A 22581-nucleotide genomic window follows, 5' to 3' on the forward strand; every position below is an offset into this window, starting at 1 on the left:
GAGAATAAACTAGTGGTGACCAGTGGGGAAAGGGGTGGGATAAGATAGGGGAAGGGGATTAAGAAGTACCAACTATCACGTATAAAATAAATAAGCAACAAGGATATATTGTACAGCACAGGAAAATCTAGCCGTTATTTGGTAACTAACTTTAAATGGAGTATAATCTATAAAAATATTGAATTGCTATGTTGTTCACCTGAAACTAATACTGTAAAATCAATTATATTCTATTACAAATAAATAAATAAAAATGAAATAAAATAAAAACAGTTCCCCAAAGGTCATGCATGTGTGTGCTTATCTTTTTTTCTAGGATGTATTAATTTTTTAAAAATATTCATTTATTTATTTGGCTGCACCGGATCTTAGTTGCAGCACGTGGGATCTTCGTTGCCGCGTGCGGGATCTTTAGTTGCGGCATGTGGGATCTAGTTCCCTGACCAGGGATCGAACCCGGGTCACCTGCACTGGCAACACGGAGTCTTAGCCACTGGACCACCCGGGAAGTCCCCTCTCTAGGACATATTAAGATCAAAGCCAAAGGATTTATTAAATCCCACATTACTTCCAGCAAAGAACAGCATTTTTCTTCCCTTTCAACATAATCCATGCTAGGATGGCCTCTCTGAGAGTACTTCAGTGCTTTTAAAGCACTTCGGAAAAGAGAGACTCAAAAGGATCACCCATCATTAACTAAAGACACTTAGGCTTTCTTGGAATAGCATGTCGTTTTCAATTGTGCCAAGTGGGTAATCCAACATGAGCTTGTATGATGAGATTATCTACTACATAAAAGCATCCACATCTCATCATAATGCAGCTTACAGCAATGGAATTCTTCATGGTTTGCAAGTGCTCTCTCAGGCATCACCTCAGGAGGCTCGCTCTCAAATGCCAACTGAAAACAGTGCTTGACATACATACTTGATTCAGAGGAGAAACTGGAAAAATGACAGCCACTCCGAAGTGTTTTAAGTCTGATACTTTTTGAGTTTTCTGAAATGCAATCTCCACTAAACCTAGTATCAGTAAAACTACCCAAAACAGAATTCACTATTTTGTTAGTTCACTTAACACTTACAAGAAATTGCAGAGATTGCCTCTTTGCTTCTAAAAGAGGTGTTTTTCTGCAGCACTTTCTTTTTTCCTATTCCTTTGAATTGAATATTATTTAAATCTGTTACATACAAATATAAAACTCTATTTACTAATATTTGGAGTACACTCAAGGAGGTATTTAAACAAGACAATCATTTTGAGACAAAATAATGTAGTATTCAATAAACACGGGTTCTAGAGCGAGACTACCTGAGTTCACATTCCAGTAATATTACTTCTTAGCTACATGACTGAATTAGTTACCTAAGGTCTGTGTGCCTTTGTTTCTTCATCTGCAAAATGAGAGTAGTAACAATATCGTATTCATAGGTGATTCTATAGATTAGAGTTAATCCATGGAAAGTGATCAGATCAGTGCCAGAAACACAATAAATGTTCCATAAACATTGGCTATTGTTATTCTTGATACAATGGGACCCGCAAGAGCATGGGATAGAAAAGATTCTCTTTCCAAAAAGATTACTCTTCCTCCCTAGACACTACCACCACCACACACTCAAAACATTTTCTCTATAACAGAAAACTCCTTACATAAAGGTTTTTTTAATTTAAGTATATTACTAAGCAGACAGTAAAAGTAATTTTTAAACCATTCAAGCAAACATGACTTCCTTATGATGTTAGGTGAAAAGTAGAACATACATACTCTACAATTACAACTATGTTTAAAACTTTCTATAAGACCCAAAAGACATACAGTAAAATATTTACAAAAGCTATTTTAGGATGAAATGACTAATTTTTCTTTTTTTCCTCAGTATTTTAAAATCAGTATTTACTCTAAAATAACTTTTTAAATGCTCAAATTTGATGTAATAAGTGCTTTACATTTTGCTTAGTTTGACCATTATACTAAACTGGGAAATATATTGTTTCTTGTCAAAAAGATCAATGTTCTTAAACGCTACAGATGCAGCACTAAAAAACTATAAACATTTCTAAAAATATTTTTATGGAAAGTAGTGCTATTTTGCTGTTGAGATAAGAAATGAAAAAAATATTTTCAATCTTTAATGTTTAAAATATGAATTTACACATTCAAGCTACAAATCAACCAGCTCAGATGCTACTGAATTTTTCCCTTGTCCAAATCTTATCACATACTAATCTGTAAAAAGGAAGACTTTTCACAGATTAAAAATATAATTAACAAAAATTCTAAGATATTCTCCGCATCCTCTTCTTAATACGTATTTCATAAAACAAATGGGTTCTGTTGTCACTGCTATACAAAGACTCTTGTGGTGATGATATGTGCCATGATAGCATCTAAATATACTAGGGCACTGGTTCTAGCAGCGTTCTGCCTAGGCCACATGGTAGACTTCAGAGTGTGAGAACTTTCCTGGGTTCAAATCTGTTTATTTTTACCCTCACTGTGTAACTTTGGACAAGTTACTTAACCACTCTCAACCTAAGTTTCCTCAACAGAAAAATGGAGCATTGAGGTGTGAAGATTCTAAATCACAGCACATAAAGTGCCTGGCACACAGTAAACACTGACAGCAGCTATTATCGGGTAAGATAATGGGAACTGCCATATATTGGCCATACCAAGAACTGCATGTATGTGTTCATCAAAGTCTTAATGGATTTGACTCAGACTCTACCTGTTTTTCAAAGTTATTTTTTTAGCTGTTTGGTATCAACTTTTTGTTTTTTAATTTTTCAAACTTAAAAGAATCATTATATATATATGTATTTTTTATTAAAGTATAGTTGAGTTACAATATTGTGTTAGCTTCAAGTATACAGCAAAGTGATTCAGTTATATTTTTTCAGATTATATTCATTATAGGTTATTACAAGATATTGAATATTGTTCCAGTAAATCCTTTTTGCTTATCTATTTTATGTATAGTAGTTTGTATCTCTTAATCCCACACCCCTAATTTGTCCCCTCCTCCCTTCCCTCTCCACTTTGGTAACCATAAGTTTGTTTTCTATGTCTGTTAAGTCTGTTTCTGTTTTGTATACAGATTCTTTTGTATTATTTTTAAGATTCCACATATAAGTGATATCATATAGTATTTGTCTTTCTCTGACTTACTTCACTAAGTTTAATATTCTCTAGGTCCAGTAACTAACATATTACTGCAAATGGCAATATTTCATGCTTAAAGAATTATTTTAAAAGAAGGGAATAGGAGCTCCAATCAAGACAGCAGAGTAGAAGGACGTGGAACTCACCTCCTTCCACAAATACACCAAAAATACCCCTACAAATGGAACAATTCTCACAGAACACCTACTGAACACCAGCAGAAGACCTCAAACACCTGAAAGGACAGGAAAAATCTCCATGTGACCAGGTAGGACAAAAGGGCATCCCAGCCTGAGACACACATCTGCTGGTACGGGCAGGGGCTGGGTGCTGAAACTCAGGGTTTAGAGGACAGAACAGGGAGAGGGCTGCTGCTGGCTGTGTGGAAACAGCCTGAAGGGGCTGGAGTGTGGTGCGGTCGCAACCGGGGATGTTTGCGGAAGAAGCCCAGGCCTGTCACAGAAGTGAAGCGCCATCGTTAAGTGGCGCACGAGGAGGGGATGGAGGCCGCCATAGCAGCCTCTTTCTCACGTGCCAGCCCCCACCTCCGCAGGCTCCAGGGGAGCGCACCCCAGCCACTGCCTTGGGGGCTCCTGCCTTGACAGGCTCCGGCGTCCCAGCCGCTGCCTCGGCGGGCTCTGGGAGCAAACGCCAGTGGGTTGCCCACACACAGAGGCAGAGCTGAAACCACAGCTGGACCCCAGCGGCCACGCGACTTAGGAAGTAGGGCTGAAATCTCTCCCTGCAGCTGTGCAAGCCACAGACTTACACCTCCGCTGCCAGCTGTGTAAATTCAGCACCTGCAGGACATCCGAGGGACAACGGGTCCTCCCATGGCTGGGACAGATCTGGCCTTAGCAGCTGTGGGCTTTGTGGGCACATGCATGTAGGGACTGGGCTGGGCCAGGGTCTGAGCTGCCTCCATAGCCCCCACAGCAGGTCCAGGTGCACAACTACTGTAGTACTGGAACCTGACTTCAGTGGATCTGCGCTGGTGGTCTTGTGAAAACAAGGCCAGAGGGACACCAGGGCTGACTGATGGCATTCCCAAGGTTGAGACTGGGGCAAGGGCAGTGCCAACAACAGTGTACTTTGTGAGCCCGCACAACGGGTGACAGGTGAGCACACTCACCTGTGAACAGCTCTGGCAGAGGAATAGTCAGTGGCTCCGCTCCCAATGGGAGCACGCCAACCCCACCTACCTTGCACCATCACTCAGAAATGCACCTGGGGGCTTCTACTCCAACAACTAGGGAACAAACCCAGCCTGATAGAGCAGTGAAAACCACAGAGCAAGGAGGAGGCCCCACTCAATATCCAGTGCAGGTTCTGGTCACCACAACACCAGTCACACCTCCTAGCAAGGGGATAACAACAGCCAGCATACACTGAGGAAAGAGGTGGCAGGCATCCAAGCTAAAAACAGCCCTCGCACCAAAAAATATCAAACCCACAAAGGCTACACAGGAACACTCCCACATAAAAACAGCCCTCCAAACCACAGTAGATAATTGTTTGTCCTCAACTCATAGAGCAAGAGAAATATAAGTAAAATGAAGAAGCAGAGGAACCACTCCCAATTAAAAGATCAAGAGAATTCCCCTGAAAGAACAAACAACAAAACAGACCTCTTCAGTCTAATAGATATCGAGTTCAAAAAGGAGATAATGAAAACACTGAAGAAGTTAAGGACTATTTATAGAAATGCAGATTACTATAAAAAGAAATAGAAACTATAAAAAGGAACCAAGAAAAATTAGAGAACTCATTCACTGAGATGAAAGTTGAGCTAAAGGCAATGAATAGTAGAACGAATAATGCAGAAGAACAAGTGACCTGGAAGACGGAATAATGGAAATCACCTAATCAGAACAGCAGACAGAAAGGCAAATGAAAAAAAACGAAAGCAACATAAGAGACCTGTGGGATAATACAAAGCATGCCAATCTACGCATAACAGGGATCCCAGAAGGAGAAGAAAGAGAAAAGGGAATTGAAGATGCTATGGCTGAAAACTTCCCAAACCTAAAGAAGATAACCGATATCCAGGTACAGGAAGCACAGAGGGTCCAAAACAAGATAAACCCAAACAGACCTACACCAAGACATATTTCTCTACAGAAATGCTGCAGGCCAGGGACTTCCCTGGTGGTCCAGTGGTAAAGAATCTGCCTCCCAATGCAGGGGACACAGGTTTGATCCCTGGTCGGGGAACTAAGATCCCACATGCCGTGGGGCAACTAAGCCCGCACACCACAACTACTGAGCCTGTGCAACTCAACTAGAGAGAGAAAACCCGCACACCACAACTAGAGAGAAGCCCATGCGCTGCAACGAAGAGCCCACACGCCACAACAAAAGAAGATCCTGCATGCCGCAATGAAGATCCCACATGCCACAACGAAGACCCAATGCAGCCCCCCCGCCCCCCCAAAAAAAGGTGTCTATGGAAAAAAAAACAAAGAAATGTTGCAGGCCAGAAGGGAGTGGCAAGATACATTCAAAGTCCTGAGAGGGAAAAATCTGCAACCTAGGATACTCTACCCAGCAAGATTATCATTTAGAATAGAAGGAAAAATAAAGAATTTCTCAGACAAACAAAAACTAAAAGAATACAGCAATACCAAACCCATCCTAAGGGAAATATTGAAAGGTCTTCTCTAAATAGAAAAGAAAAATCTATAGGAAAGAGAATATCCTAATCAGAAAGTAAATCACTTAAGTAAGCTCATATACAGATTTAAAAAAAGAAAATCAAAATTTTCTGTGAAAGTGATGATAACCACAAAGAACAGCAAAAGGAAGAACATGAAGATGTAAAAGAGGACATCAAAATCATCAAATGTGGGGGAGGAGAGTAAGAAAATGTAATTTTTTTTTTTTCTAGAATGTGTTCGAACCTATATGATTACCAGTCTAAAGCAAAATGGGAAGGGTTAATATACTTGAAAAACAGGGCAACCACAAATCAAAAACACACAATAGGTTCACAAACACCAAAAAGAAGAGAACATAAGCATAATACCAAAGAAAGTCTTCAAACCACAAAAGGAAAAACAAAAAGGGACAAAGAAGAAATATAAAATCAATGGGAAAACAAGGTTTAAAATGGCAATAAATACGTATCTATCAATAATTACTTTAAATGTCAATGGACTAAATGCTCCAATCAAAAGACACAGAGTGGCAGACTGGATGAAACAAGAGCCTACATACACTATGCTGCCTACAAGAGACCGACTTTAGGGACTTCCCTGGTGGCACAGTGGTTAAGAACCCGCCTGCCAACACAGGGGACCCAGGTTCGAGCCCTGGTCCAGGAAGATCCCACATGCCGCGGAGCAACTAAGCCTGTGTACCACAACAACTGAGCCTGTGCTCTAGAGCCCGCAAGCCACAACTAGTGTGCCCACGTGCCACAACTACTGAAGCCCACGTGCCTAGAGCCTGTGCTCTGCACAAAAGAAGCCACTTCAATGAGAAGCCCACGCACCGCAACAAAGAGTAGCCCCCGCCTGCCACAACTAGAGAAAGCCCGTGCATAGCAACGAAGACCCAACGCAGCCAAAAACAAATAAATAAATAATTTTTTAAAAAATGACCCACTTTAGGGCAAAGGCCACACCTAGATTTAAAGTGAGGAGTTGGAAAAAGATGTTTCATGCAAACGAAAATGACAAGAAAGTGGGGGTTGCCAATACTCATATCAGACAAAATAGACTTTAAAACAAAGGCTATAAAGAAAGATAAAGAACACTATATAATGATAACAGGATCAATACAAGGAGAGGATATTACACTTGTCAACATATATGCACCCAACATAGGAGCACCCAAATACATAATACAAACACACACCTAAAGGGAGAAACTGACAGGAGTACAGTAATAGTATATTTTAACACCCCACTCACATCAATGGACAGATCTTCTACACAGAAAATGAATAAGGCAACAGAAATCCTAAGTGATACAATAGAACAGTTAGACTTAGTTGATATTTTCAGGACATTACACCCCCAAAAAGCAGAATACACATTCTTTTCAAGCGCACATGGAACGTTCTCTAGGATTGACCACATACTAGGGCACAAAACAAGCCTCAACAAATTTAAGGGTATAGGAATTATTTCAAGCATCGTTTCTGACCACAACAGCATGAAACTAGAAATCAACAACAGAAAAAGAAACAAGAAAAAAAAACAATTACATGGAGACTAAACAACGTGCTCCTAAAATAACCAATGGGTCAATGGTGAAATCAAAGAAGAAATTAAAAAATACCTTGAGGCAAATGACAATGAAAACACAACCATACAAAATCTATGGGGAAATTCCCCGGTGGTCCAGTGATTAGGACTCCATGCTCTCACTGCTGAGGGCCCGGGTTCAATCCCTGATCAGGGAAGTAAGATCCCACAAGTCGTGTAGAGCAGCCAAAAAAGATAAACAAAATCTATGGGATGCAACAAAAGCAGTTCTTAGAAGAAAGTTCATAGTGACACAGGCCTTCTTTAAGAAACAAGAAAAATCTGAAATAACTTAACCCACCACCTAAAATAATCAGAAAAAGAAGAACAAACAAAACCTAAAGTCAGCAGAAGAAAGGAAATAATAACGATCAGAGTGGAAATAAATAAAATAGAGATTAAAAAAATAGAAAAAAAAATCAATAAAACCAAGAGCTGGTTCTTTGAAAGGGTAAACAGAATTGACAAGCCTCTGGCCAGGTGCACCAAGAAGAAAAGAGACAAGACCCAAATAAGCAAAATAAGAAATGCAAGGGGAAAAATCACAACTGATACTGCAGAAATACAAAAAAACCATAAGAGAATACTATGAACAATTATATGCCAACATATTTGACAATCTAGAAGAAATGGACAACTTTCTAGAAACATACAGCCCACCAAAATTGAATCAAGAAGAAATAATTTGAACAGACCAATCACGAGAAGTGAAACAGAATCTGTAGTAAAAAAAAAAAAAAAAAAAAAAAAAAAACTCCCTACAGGGACTTCCCTGGCTGTCCAGTGGTTAAGACTCCACGCTTCTAATGCAAGTGGTATTGGAAAAGTTGGACAGCCACATGCAAATCAATAAAGTTAGAACACACCATCACACCATACACAAAAATAAATTCAAAATGGCTTAAAGACTTAAATATGAGACATGACACCATAAAACTCCTTGAACATAGACAAAACATTCTCTGACGTAAGTTGTACCAATCATACCAGTCACCCAAGGCAATAGAAATAAAAGCAAAAATAAACAAATGGGACCTAATCAAACTTACAAGCTTTTGTAAAGCAAAGGAAGCCATAAACAAAACGAAAAGACTACCTATGGACTGGGAGAAAATATTTGCAAATGATGTGACTGACAAGGGCTTAACTTCCAAAATATACAAACAGCTCAAACAACTCAATAACAAAAAAAGCCCAATCAAAAAATGGTGAGAAAACCTAAATAGACATTTCTGAAAAGAAGATATACAGATGGCCAAGAGGCACATGAAAACATGCTCATCATCGCTAATTATCAGAGAAATGCAAATCAAAACTACAATGAGGTACACCACCACACACTGGTCAAAACAGCCATCATTAAAAAGTCTACAAATAATAAATGTTGGAGTAGGTGTGGAGAAAAGGGAACCCTCTTACACTGCTGGTGGGAATGTAAATTGGTATAGCCACTATGGAAAACAGTATGGAGGCTCCTCAAAAAACTAAAAATAGAGTTACCATATGATCCAGCAATTACACTCCTGGGAATACACCCAGACAAAACTGTAATTCAAAAATATACATGCACCCCAATACTCACAGCAGCACTATTTACAATAGCCAAGACATGGAAACTACCTAAATGTCCATCAACAAATGACTGGATAAAGAAAATGTGGTGTGTGTATATATATATATATATGTGTGTGTGTGTGTGTGTATGTGTGTGTGTGTGTGTATACACACACATACATACACACGATGGAATATTACTCAGCCATAAAAAAGGGAAATCACACCATTTGCAGCAACATACTATGATGATCTCTAGGTCCATCTAAGTGAAGTAGGTTAGACAGAGAAGGACAAATACCATATGATATCACTTATATGTGGAATCTAAAATACAACACAAATGAACTTATTTACTAAACAAACACACTCGTGGACTTAGAGAAAAGACTTGTGGTTGCCAAAGGGGAGGGAGGGTGGGAAAGGGAAGGATTGAGAGTTTGGGATTAGCGGATGCAAACTAGTATATATAGGATGGATAAACAACAAGGCCCTACTGTATAGCACAGGGAACTATACTCAATATCTGTGATAAACCATAATGAAAAAGAATATATATATGTACAACTGAATCACTTTGCTGTACAGCAGAAATTAACACAACACTGTAAATCAACTATACTTCAATAAAATTTTTTAAATGCAAAAAAATAAATAAGTGAAAGAAGGCAATAGATTCTTATGGTACAAAACTAAAGAGTACAAATGAGTATACAGAAAAAAGTAAATCTTAGGTGTATGATCAATACAGGACCCAATGCTTGCTTCTCATTAATTTAAAACAATAAAATCTTACTGCTTTGTATTTATCCAGTTCTCTCTCTATTTATTTTTGTTGCACTGGGTCTTTGCTGCTGCACACTGGCTTTCTCTAGCTGCAGCGAGCAGGGGCTACTCTTCACTGCGGTGCAGAGGCTTCTCATTGCAGTGGCTTCTCTTGTTGCGGAGGATGGGCTCTAGGCGTGTGGGCTTGGGCTGCGTAGTTGTGGCTCGCGGGCTCTAGAGCACAGAGCTCAGTAGTTGTGGCGTGCGGGCTTAGCTGCTTAGCGGCATGTGGGAATCTTGCCAGACCAGGGATCGAACCCATGTCCCCCAAATTGGTAGGCGGATTATTTTTGTTTTTTATTTTTTTTAACATCTTTATTGGAGTATAATTGCTTTACAATGGTGGGTTAGTTTCTGCTTTATAACAAAGTGAATCAGCTATACATATACATATATCCCCATATCTCCTCCCTCTTGTGTCTCCCTCCCACCCTCCCTATCCCACCCCTTTAGGTGGTCACAAAGCACCAAGCTGATCTCCCTGTGCTATGCGGCTGCTTCCCACTAGCTATGTATTTTGGTAGTATATATAAGTCCATGCCACTCTCTCACTTCGTCCCAGCTTACCCTTCACCCTCCCCGTGTCCTCAAGTCCATTCTCTACATCTGCATCTTTCTTCCTGTCCTACCCCTAGGTTCTTCATAACCATTCTTTTTTCTTTAGATTCCATATACATGTGTTAGCATACGGTATTTGTTTTTCTCTTTCTGACTTTACTCTGTATGACAGACGCTAGGTCCATCTGCCTCACTACAAATAACTCCATTTCGTTTCTTTTTATGGCTGAGTAATATTCCATTGTATATATGTGCCACATCTTCTTCATCCATTCATCTGTCGATGGACACTTAGCTTGCTTCCATGACCTGGCTATTGTAAACAGAGCTGCAGTGAACATTGTGGTACATGACTCTTTTTGAATTATGGTTTTCTCAGGGTATATGCCCAGTAGTGGGATTGCTGGGTCCTATGGTAGTTCTATTTTTCGTTTTTTAACAAACCTCAATACTGTTCTCCATAGTGGCTGTATCAATTTACATTCCCACCAACAGTGCAAGGGGGTTCCCTTTTCTCCACACCCTCTCCAGCATTTACTGCTTGTAGATTTTTTGAAGATAGCCATTCTGACTGGTGTGAGGTGATACCTCATTGTAGTTTTGATTTGCATTTCTCTAATGATTAGTGATGTTGAGCATACTTTCATGTGTTTGTTGGCAATCTGTATATCTTCTTAGGAGAACGGTCTATTTAGGTCTTCTGCCCATTTTTGGATTGGGTTGTTTGTTTTCTTGATATTGAGCGGCATGAACTGCTTGTAAATTTTGGAGATTAATCCTTTGTCAATTGCTTCGTTTGCAAATATTTTCTCCCATTCTGAGGGCTGTCGTTTCTTCTGGTTTATGGTTTCCTTTGCTGTGCAAAAGCTTTTAAGTTTCATTAAGTCCCACTGGTTTAGTTTTGTTTTTATTTCCATTTCTCTAGGAGGTGGGTCAAAAAGGATCTTACTGTGATTTATGTCATAGAGTGTTCTGCCTATGTTTTCCTCTAAGAGTTTTATAGTGCCTGGCCTTACATTTAGGTCTTTAATCCATTTTGAGTTTATTTTTGTGTACGGTGTTAGGGAGTGTTCTAATTTCATTCTTTTACATGTAGCTGTCCAGTTTTCCCAGCACCACTTACTGAAGAGGCTGTCTTTTCTCCATTGTATAGTCTTGCCTCCTTCATCAAAAATAAGGTGACCATATGTGCATGGGTTTATCTCTGGGCTTTCTATCCTGTTCCATTGATCTGTATTTCTGTTTTTGTGTCAGTACCATACTGTCTTGATACTGTAGCTTTGTAGTATAGTCTGAAGGCAGGGAGCCTGATTCCTCTAGCTCCATTTTTCTTTCTCAAGATTGCTTTGGCTACTCAGGGTCTTTTGTGTTTCCATACAAATTGTGAAATTTTTTGTTCTACTTCTGTGAAAAATGCCATTGGTAGTTTGATAGGGATTCCACGGAATCTGTAGATTGCTTGGGGTAGTATAGTCATTTTCACAATGTTGATTCCTCCAATCCAAGAACATGGTATATCTCTCCATCTATTTGTATCATCTTTAATTTCTTTCATCAGTGTCTTATAGTTTTCTGCATACAGGTCTTTTGTCTCCTTAGGTAGGTTTATTCCTAGGTATTTTATTCTTTTTGTCACAATGGTAAATGGGAATGTTTCCTTAATTTCTCTTTCTGATCTTTCGTTCTTAGTGTATAGGAATGCAAGACATTTCTGTGCATTAATTTTGTATCCTGCTACTTTACCAAATTCATTGATTAGCTCTAGCAGTTTTCTGGTAGAGTCTTTAGGATTCTCTATGGATAGTACCATGTCACCTGCAAATAGTGGCAGATTTACTTCTTCTTTTCCAATTTGGATTCCTTTTATTTCTTTTTCTTCTCTGACTGCTGTGGCTAAAGCTTCCAAAACTATGTTGAATAAAAGGGGTGAGAGTGGGCAACCTTGTCTTGTTCCTGATCTTAGTGGAAATGGTTTCAGTTGTTCACCATTGAGAATGATGTTGGCTGTGGCTTTGTCATATATGGCCCTTATTATGTTGAGGTAAGTTCCCTCTATGCCTACTTTCTGGAGGGTTTTTATCATAAATGGGGGTTGAATTTTGTTGAAAGCTTTTTCTGCATCTACTGAGATGATCATATGGTTTTTCTCCTTCTATTTGTTAATATGGTGTATCACATTGATTGGTTTGTGTATATTGAAGAATCCTTGCGTTCCAGGGATAAACCCCACTTGATCATGGTGTATGATCCTTTTAATGTGCTGTTGGATTCTGTTTCCTAGTATTTTGTTGACAATTTTTGCATCTATGTTAATCAGTGATATTGGCCTGTAGTTTTCTTTCTTTGTGACATCTTTGTCTGGTTTTGGTATCAGGGTGATGGTGGCCTCGTAGAATGAGTTTCGGAGTGTTCCTCCCTCTGCTATATTTTGGAAGAGTTTGAGAAGGATAGGTGTTAGCTCTTCTCTAAATGCTTGACAGAATTCGCCTGTGAAGCCATCTGGTCCTGGGCTTTTGTTTGTTGGAAGATATTTAATCACAGTTTCAATTTCAGTGCTTGTGACTGTTCTGTTTATATTTTCTATTTCTTCCAGGTTCAGTCTTGGAAGGTTGTGCTTTTCTAAGAATTTGTCCATTTCTTCCAGGTTGTCCGTTTCATTGGCATATAGTTGCTTGTAGTAATCTCTCATGATCCTTTGTATTTCTGCAGTGTCAGCTGTTACTTCTCCTTTTTCATTTCTAATTCTATTGATTTGAGTCTTTTCCTGTTTTTCTTGATGAGTCTGGCTAATGGTTTATCAATTTTGTTTATCTTCTCAAAGAACCAGCTTTTAGTTTTATTGATCTTTGCTATTGTTTCCTTCATTTCTTTTTCATTTATTTCTGATCTGATCTTTATGTTTTCTTTCCTTCTGCTATTTTGGGGGTCTTTTGTTCTTCTTTCTCTAATTGCTTTAGGTGTAAGGTTAGGTTGTTTGAGATGTTTCTTGTTTTTTGAGGTAGGATTGTATTGCTATAAACTTCCCTCTTAGAACTGCATTTGCTGCATCCCATAGGTTTTGGGTCGTCGTGTTTTCATTGTCACTTGTTTCTAGGCATTTTTAGATTTCCTCTTTGATTTCTTCAGTGATCTCTTGGTTATTTAGTAGTGTATTGTTTAGCCTCCATGGGTTTGTATTTTTTACAGAGTTTTTTCCTGTAATTGATATCTAGTCTGATAGCGTTGTGGTTGGAAAAGATACTTGATATGATTTCAATTTTCTTAAATTTACTGAGGCTTGATTTGTGACCCAAGATATGATCTATCCTGGAGAATGTTCCATGAGCACTTGAGAAGAAAGTGTATTCTGTTGTTTTTGGATGGAATGTCCTATAAATATCGGTTAAGTTCATCTTGTTTAATGTATCATGTATAGCTTGTGTTTCCTTATTTATTTTCATTTTGGAGGATCTGTACATTGGTGAAAGTGGGGTGTTAAAGTCCCCCACTATGATTGTATTACTGTCTATTTCCCCTTTTATGGCTGTTAGCATTTGCCTTATGTATTGAGGTGCTCCTATGTTGGGTGCATAAATATTTACAATTGTTATATCTTCTTCTTGGATTGATCTCTTGGTGTCCTTCTTTGTCTCCTGCAAGAGTCTTTATTTTAAAGTCTATTTTGTCTGATATGAGAATTGCTACTCCAGCTTTCTTTTGATTTCCATTTGCATGATATATCTTTTTCCATCCCCTCACTTTCAGTCTGAATGTGTCCCTAGGTCTGAAGTGTCTCTTGTAGACAGCATATAGATGGGTCTTGTTTATGTATCCATTCAGCCAGTCTATGTCTTTTCATGGGAGCATTTAATCCTTTACATTTAAGGTAGTTATCAATATGTATGTTCCTATTACCATTTTCTTAATTGTTTGGAGTTTGTTATTATAGGTCTTTTCCTTCTCTTGTGTTTCCTGCAGAGAAGTTCCTTTAGCATTTGTTGTAAAGCTGGTTTGGTGGTGCTGAATTCTCTTAGCTTTTGCTTGTCTGTAAAGGTTTTAATTACTCCGTCTAATCTGAATGAGATCCTTGCTGGATAGACTAATCTTGGTTGTAGGTTTTTCCCTTTCATCACTTTAAATATGTCCTGCCATTCCCTTCTGGCTTGCAGAGTTTCTGCTGAAAGATCAGCTGTTAACCTTATGGGGATTCCCTTGTATGTTATTTGTTGTTTTTCCCTTGCTGCTTTTAGTATTTTTTCTGTGTATTTAATTTTTGATAGTTTGATTAATATGTGGCTTGGCATGTTTCTCTTTGGATTTATCCTGTATGGGACTCTCTGCGCTTCCTGGACTTGGATTAACTATTTCCTTTCCCATGTTAGGGAAGTTTTCAACTATAATCTCTTCAAATATTTTCTCAGTCCCTTTCTTTTTTCTCTTCTTCTTCTGGGACCCCTATAATTCCAATGTTGTTGTGTTTAATGTTGTCCCAGAGGTCTCTAAGACTGTCCTCAATTGTTTTCATTCTTTTTTCTTTATTCTGCTCTGCAGTAGTTATTTCCACTATTTTATTTTCCAGGTCACTTATCTGTTCTTCTGTCTCAGTCATTCTGCTATGGATTCCTTCTAGAGAATTCTTAATTTCATTTATTGTGTTGTTCATCATTGTTTGTTTGCTCTTTAGTTCTTCTAGGTCCTTGTTAAACATTTCTTGTATTTTCTCCATTCTAGTTCCAAGATTTTGGATCATGTTCACTATCATTACTCCGAATTCTTTTTCAGGTAGACTGCCTATTTCCTCTTCAATTGTTTGGTCTGGTGGGTTTTTACCTTGCTCCTTCATCTGCTGTGTGTTTCTCTGTCTTCTCATTTTGCTTAACTTACTGTGTTTGGGGTCTCCTTTTCGCAGGCTGCAGGTTCGTAGTTCCCGTTGTTTTTGGTGTCTGCCCCCAGTGGCTAAGGTTGGTTCAGTGGGTTGTGTAGGCTTCCTGGTGGAGGGGACTAGTGCCTGTGTTCTGGTGGATGAGGCTGGATCTTGTCTTTCTGGTGGGCAGGACTGCGTCTGGTGGTGTGTTTGGAGGTGTCTGTGACCTCATTATGATTTTAGGCAGCCTCTCTGCTAATGGGTGGTGTTGTGTTCCTGTCTTGCTGGTTGTTTGGCATAGGGCATCCAGCACTGTAGGTTGCTGGTCGTTGAGTGGAGCTGGGTCTTAGCGTTGAGATGGAGATCTCTGGGAGATCTTTTGCCGTTTGATATTACGTAGAGCCAGGAGGTCTCTGGTGGACCAGTGTCCTGAACTTGGCTCTCCCACCTCAGAGGCACAGGCTTGATACCCGGCCTGAGCACCAAGACCCTGTCACGACTCCATCTGTTATTGGACTCCATCTGTTATTCCTCTCTTTTTTCTGTTTTTTTTCTCAAGAGTTTCTTCCTCCTGTTTTCTGTTTATCTCCTGCCTTCTTTGTCCATTTTTTCTTGATTGATCTCCCTTTGACTTTCACCCTGTAGCTCTCTCTGGGCTTCTATTTCGACAGCAACTATGGGACTCTCGATGGTGTGGGCCACTTCTTTTTTTTTTTTTTTTTTTTTTTTTAATTTGTTTTTTTTTTAACTTTTGGGTTTTATTTATTTATTTATGGCTGTGTTGGGTCTTCGTTTCTGTGCGAGGGCTTTCTCTAGTTGCGGCAAGTGGGGGCCACTCTTCATCGCGGTGCGCGGGCCTCTCATTATCGCGGCCTCTCTTGTTGCAGAGCACAGGCTCCAGACGCGCAGGCTCAGTAATTGTGGCTCATGGGCCCAGTTGCTCCGCGGCATGTGGGATCTTCCCAGACCAGGGCTCGAACCCGTGTCCCCTGCATTGGCAGGCAGATTCTCAACCACTGCGCCACCAGGGAAGCCCTGGGCCACTTCTTTTGCCAGTTGGCCGAGGAGAAGTGTTTGTAGGCAGATTGTTAACCACTGTGCCACCAGGAAAGTTCCTCTCTTTTTTTATTAGTTAAAATTTACCCTAATTTTTATCTTTTCCCTCAAAACTGTGAATTCTTTCATAAATCAACCCTGATAGTTACAATTCCTCATAAACCACTCCTGATAACTTGAATGCTATTGAAGAAATAAACTGCTCAATTCTTTCTTCCTTAAATGCAGTAACTATGTAAATTATCTTACCTGTTATCTCAAAAATCCATATTATACTCAAATAAAAACAGAGGGTCAGCAGACTAAGTCTTTAGAAAGTTACACATCTCTAATTTTGTGAGTATAAAATTCTCACATAGACTTTTATTAAAAGGGAAATTTCTGCGCAATGAATTTAACAAATACCTTCTAAATTCACTTATAGAGAACTTTCTTTCATAAAATCAAATCAAAACAAAACAGGTAGAATTACATGTTCTTTTGTTTAAAGGCTTCAAAAATATCAATATATCACATTAGTTCATTACTCCATCTCTTACGTCCGGCATAACGCCTGGCCTACAATAGGCACACAGTGAATAACTGTAGAACCAGTGAGTGACAGTCTGAAATGTGAGAAATCAAAAGTGACAAAACCCTAGTTTTTACAAAATACCTCATGTGAATTAGATTAAACCACCAATAACTGTAAATTATCAGCAGTGTCTGTCACTCTCATTCTAATTTCACCGTCCCCCTCTACCATACCATCTGGCAGGGAAAAACTGAGTTGCTTAGAGGCAGAGCTGGAACAATGGATAAAGTCTTTTCCTGTTACTGAGTTATGAAAGCATTACTACTGTAAACAATACAACTACAGAAGATCCAAAAATATCTAAATTCTTGTTATAGGAATTATATTTTTTCATGCTTACCGATGACTTGACTTTTGCGGGATCAACTTTGTCATAAACTGGAATGCAGTACACAATCAGCATAAGGAGACTCAGCAGAAAGGCACTGCAGCTTACAAATTCGAAAAAGTAAAGGCCTCCACACAAAGTACATTGTGACACAACTTCCTCACAGATAAAGGCCAACAGAGACAGCACCTACAAAAGAAACAAAACATTTTGCTTAAGTTTTTTTCAGGGAAACCTACAGTATTCAGAAAACACCACTTGTTCACTCAAATATTTATCAAGTGGAGACTCAGCAAACAAGATTACTGAATGAGGGCTTCCCTGGTGATGCAGTGGTTGAGAATCTGCCTGCTAATGCAGGGGACACGGGTTCGAGCCCTGGTCTGGGAAGATCCCACATGCCACGGAGCAACTAGGCCCGTGAGCCACAACTACTGAGCCTGCGCGTCTGGAGCCTGTGCTCCACAACAAGAGAGGCCGCAATAGTGAGAGGCCCGCGCACCGCGATGAAGAGTGACCCCCGCTCGCCGCAACTAGAGAAAGCCCTCGCACAGAAACGAAGACCCAACACAGCCATAAATAAATAAATAAAATTTAAAAAAAAAAAAAAGGAAAAGAAACGGAAAGCTTTAAAAAAAAAAAAAAGATTACTGAATGAACCTGATCTACACATAATTTACACTCCAGTTGCCTTGAAGGGAATACAGGTACACAGATAATTAACTACCTACTGTGTGCTAAATGCTAGAATAGCAGAAATCCAGGGTGTTGTTATAAAAGCACACAGAAAAGGCACTCAACCTGGAGGTTGGGAAAGGCTTCCGGAAGGAAAGCTGAGACCAGAAGGACAGTAGAGTCAGTTGTGGGATGAAAGATTGGGGAAAAAGTTCCAGGCAGAGAAGCAGTGCACAGAAGGACCTAGAAGTGAGAGAGCTCGGTACCTTCCCACGCTAACCACACACAGATATCCCACAACCTCCACTCAACTGTGAAAGTGAGTTGAGTCAACATGGCTAATGCATCAGAGGGGAGGGGATGGCAGCACAGAAATGATATCAGAGAGGTAATAAGCAGAGAACAGATCTAAATGCCTCCTTTTACTAGTTTAAGGAATCTGGATTTTAAGGGTTTTTAAAGCAAAGGGGTAGGGACTTCCCTGGTGGCGCAGTGGTTAAGAATCTGCCTGCCAATGCAAGGGGCACAGGTTTGAGCCCTGGTCTGGGAAGATCCCACATGCCGTGGAGCAACTAAGCCTGAGCGCCACAACTACTGAGCCTGTGCTCTGAAGCCCGCGAGCCACAACTACTGAGCCCGTGAGCCACAACTAGTGTGCCCACGTGCCACAACTACTGAAGCCCGTGTGCCTAGAGCCCGTGCTCCACAACAAAGAGAAGCCACTGCAATGAGAAGCCCACGCACCACAACGAAGAGTAGGCCCCGCTCGTCACAACTAGAGAAAGCCTGCATGCAGCAACGAAGACCCAACGCAGCCAAGAATAAATTTTAATAAATAAATAAATAAATTTATAAAGCAAAGGGGTAACATGATCAGGTTTATGCTTTTAGTAGTTCTTTATAGCTACAATATAAAGAAGGGACGGGGAGGAGAGATGGTGGGGGAGACGGGGAGGGGGAGACAGTGGGGGAGGGCAAAACTGGGGCTGGACATCCAGTTGGGGAAGCTCATGTCAGAAATCAGAGGAAAGGTAGTGAGCAGGGTAGTAGTAATGGACAAGAGTGAAATCACTGGAAGATGCAGTAGAAGCCCTCATCAGACAGGATGAATACAAACGGAATAGGAAACAAGATAATACATATATGCTTAAACCATTTTATTTTCATTTAGAACAAAAAGGCACATTTATTTATTCAGTCTTTTGAAGTGGGCCTTTTCTTTGAGAATGCACCTGATTGGAATTCCCCATCGTGTTCTCTGCATTAATCACTTCCATCATTTATGACTACCACTTCCAGACTGATGTTATTTGAAGTGGAGCAAGATCTGGGACACCTGAGAAGCAGCGCGCAGAATCCTTCTAGAGTCGGACTAGTTTTACTGGCCTTTCACAGTTGCCTTGCTCTTACTTAATTCCACTGCACGTATTTTAGTAGCTTTTTTGGTCTTTCCAAAGCATTCAATTTATTTTCATAGAAACAATTCCTTTTCACATTCAATTTTAGTCTTGCAGTTATTTAACTGGCCATAAAAAGTATAATTTTGGGGACTTCCCTGGTGGTCCAGTGGCTAAGACTCTGCACTCCCAATGCAGGGGGCCTGGGTTCGATCCCTAGTCAGGGAATTAGATCCCCCATACCACAACTAAGAGTTTGCATGCTGCAATGAAGATCCCGCACGTAGCAGTGAAGATCCCACGTGCCGCAACTAAGACACAGCGCAGTTAAATAATTTTTTTTAAAGTATAATTTTTATGCATTTTCATTGAAAGGAGAACAGTTATCTCTGGCTAATTCGGCAACTCAATTAAATGCAGATGGTTTTAACAGCGCTCCCACTGTTGTGTGATGTGGTATTAACACACTGGTGCCTCACTGAAGAAAGAAGAGTTTTTCTTCTTCTTTTTAAGAGGCAAGGGTGCTGGGAAGAAAATAAATTCCATTTTAAATATGCTGTATATGAGAGGTCTGCAGAAGAGTTAGGTGGAGCTGGCTACGAGGCAAAAGGATATATGGGTCTGGAGCTCAGGGGACAGGTCTGAGGTGGAGACCAAGATGTGGGAGATTACCCAGAATGAGGAAAGTCGGCCCTGTGCAGAACTGTGAGGAACCCCAAGATTTAAGGGATGAACAGAGGGGGAGACAACAGCAAAGGACAATTAGGAGCAGCAGTCCAAGGGGTAGTTGATCAAGAGAAAGTATTTCTACTCAGAGCAAGTAATCAAGAGTGCTGAATGCTACTCAAGAGTACTGAAACGCTTACATGAGACTGAGCTACAGGGTTGCTGGTGACATCAACAGGACCATTTCAGTGTGCTCAGGGAGGCAACCTAGATTACTGTACTGTACACTGGAAGTGAGGGCTAGACAAGGCAGTACAATAGAGACAGCCCAGTCACCCAGTGGATGAGGTCAAAGGGAAAGGAATTTAAAGACAGGAGAGAACTGAGCATGTTTAAATGCTTAGACAGAAACCTGTAAGATGTCTAAAGACAGAGAAAGAAAAGAGGATCTCTAAAGGCAAGATTCAGGGCTCAAGGTGTGAGGCTAACTCTCCTCTAGAAATAGGAAGGAAGAGAAGAGATTCACTTGTGCAGTTTGTGTGGGTTTTGTAGAAGCTAAGGGAATTTCCTTCTGGGCATTAAACCATCAAAATGACTGATGACCCAAGTCAAAGCCTTTTGGGAAATGCTGTCTCACAGAAGTCAGGCCAGCAGGAGCAACCAGATATATTAATGGCACTAAGACTGCTACCAAAATCCACACATACGTAAGTATATAATCAAAATTTTATCCTACGAAACACTTTCATCAAATCAGAGGTCAATAGTACAGCCACTCTGGAAAACAGGTTAGCAGTTTCTTTAAAAACTAAGCATGCAACTGCCGTATGACCCAGCAACTGCATTCCTACATTCTGTATATGACCCAGAGAAATGAAAACTTACGTTCCTGCAAAAACTGATACATGAATGTTCATAACATTTTACTCATCAAAGACCCAAACTCTAAACACTACAGATGTCCTTCAATGGTTACGCAAACTGTGGTAATCCATACCATGGAATACTACTTAGCAATAAAAAGGAACAAACTTGGTATATGCAACAATCTGGATGAATCTCCAGAGAACTATGCAAAGTGAAAAAAATCCAATCTCCAAAGATAACATACTGCATGACTCCATTTATATAATAACAAAGCTTATAGAGATGGAGAACTAATTAGTGGTGGCCAGGGGAGAGGGGAGAGGTGTGGCTATAAAAGGAGTGGCACGAGGGAACCACGTGGTGATGGAAGTTTTTTTTTTTTAATTTTTATTCATTTATTTATTTATTTTTTGGCTGCATTGGGTCTTCGTTGCTGCATGCAGGCTTTCTCTAGTGGTGGTGAGTGGGGGTTACTCTTCGTTTTGGTGAGCAGGCTTCTCGTTGCAGTGACTTCTCTTGTTGCAAAGCATGGGCTCCAGGTGTGCGGGCTCAGTAGTTGTGGTGCACGGGCTTAGTTGCTCCGTGGCATGTGGGATCTTCCCGGACCAGGTATTGAACCCGTGTCCCCTGCACTGGCAGGTGGATTCTTAACCACTGCGCCACCAGGGAAGTCCGATGGAACAGTTCTGATTCTTGATTGCAGCAGTGATTAAGGAAGCTACACTTGAGAAAACAGCATAGAGGTGTACACACACACACACACACACACACACGCATGAATGCAAAGGACCTCCCTTTACATTTTGTTTTTGCAAGTTCCTGTGATTCTATAATTATTTCAAAAGAAAAAGTTAAAAAAAGTCAAATCCAAATTGGCATCTAAACCTCTAAGGGATTTCCCCCTTCCTGCTGGCAATACAAAATTCATATATTCCCACAACTGAAAAGAATGCATGTAAGGACGAAAATAGGTCCTATTGCTGTGATTTCCTGTAAGTTAATGAGGCATAAAATAGTCCAGAATATCCCAAACAACTTCCTCACATCAGACAGATGCTAGGCGAGGCATTCCCAGTCACCGCAACACAGGATAAAGCGACACACCAAGACAAGTCCCAAAAGGTCATTGTATAAAAGTACTTCTCCACCTGTAATTATAATTACAAGAGAAGTTTTTATAAGTCTACAGTATAATAAGATCCCAAATGTCTTAATATTCCATTTGCTTTATTCTCGACTCTATGTTAAATCTTGTCCAAGTTTTAGGAGTTTCTCTATGAGACATTTGGAAAATATACCTGAGGTGTATGAAAGTCAATTAACTATGAGAAGATATGAGCCTAAAACTCTAATTGGGGTGTGAGAATAGCTGATCTTGAACCATTCTTCTCTACAATAATGAAATTATCAGGAACACTCATCAGTGCAGGCTATAAGACAATAAAATCTTATCTGCAGTAGAGACACAGACTGCTTATCTACTCTCCCTAAGAAAAGGGCAGGATCCAGCTGGGCCAGAAGCAATCAGTGACAAGTCATTACAAGTCCTATTCCAAACTTATTAAAGGAGTCATTCTTACTGACCTTAAGCCCTAAAGCAGTATCAAGAGTAGGGTTCTACATGGACATCCTAGAGAATGAAGGGGTACTAGATCAAGTTCAGAATTTACTAGTTCCTATTCCCAGATAAAGGCCAAGAAATTAGCACGACAAGCTATATTCAGTATGAAAATTTCTCCTGATTCCCCATCTCTGATGCTACTAACCTTCCTTTAAAATCTCCCACAGCACTGTACAGTCTCTAATACAAAATAAAGGGATC

At 40.0% G+C, this 22581-nt stretch overlaps 1 protein-coding gene across 1 annotated transcript in view; it reads right to left on the reverse strand.

Moving 5' to 3' along the window:
- The window catches only part of CMTM6 (CKLF like MARVEL transmembrane domain containing 6), a 41455-nt gene that overhangs the window by 5698 nt on the left and 13176 nt on the right, over nucleotides 1-22581 (reverse strand). The window contains exon 2 of the mRNA XM_036869952.1: nucleotides 17167-17343. Coding sequence (XP_036725847.1) covers nucleotides 17167-17343 — 177 coding nt within the window. The remainder of the gene's footprint in view (nucleotides 1-17166; nucleotides 17344-22581) is intronic.

The sequence above is a fragment of the Balaenoptera musculus genome, chromosome 11 (assembly GCF_009873245.2).
Source record: "Balaenoptera musculus isolate JJ_BM4_2016_0621 chromosome 11, mBalMus1.pri.v3, whole genome shotgun sequence".
Taxonomy (NCBI): Eukaryota; Metazoa; Chordata; class Mammalia; order Artiodactyla; family Balaenopteridae; genus Balaenoptera; species Balaenoptera musculus.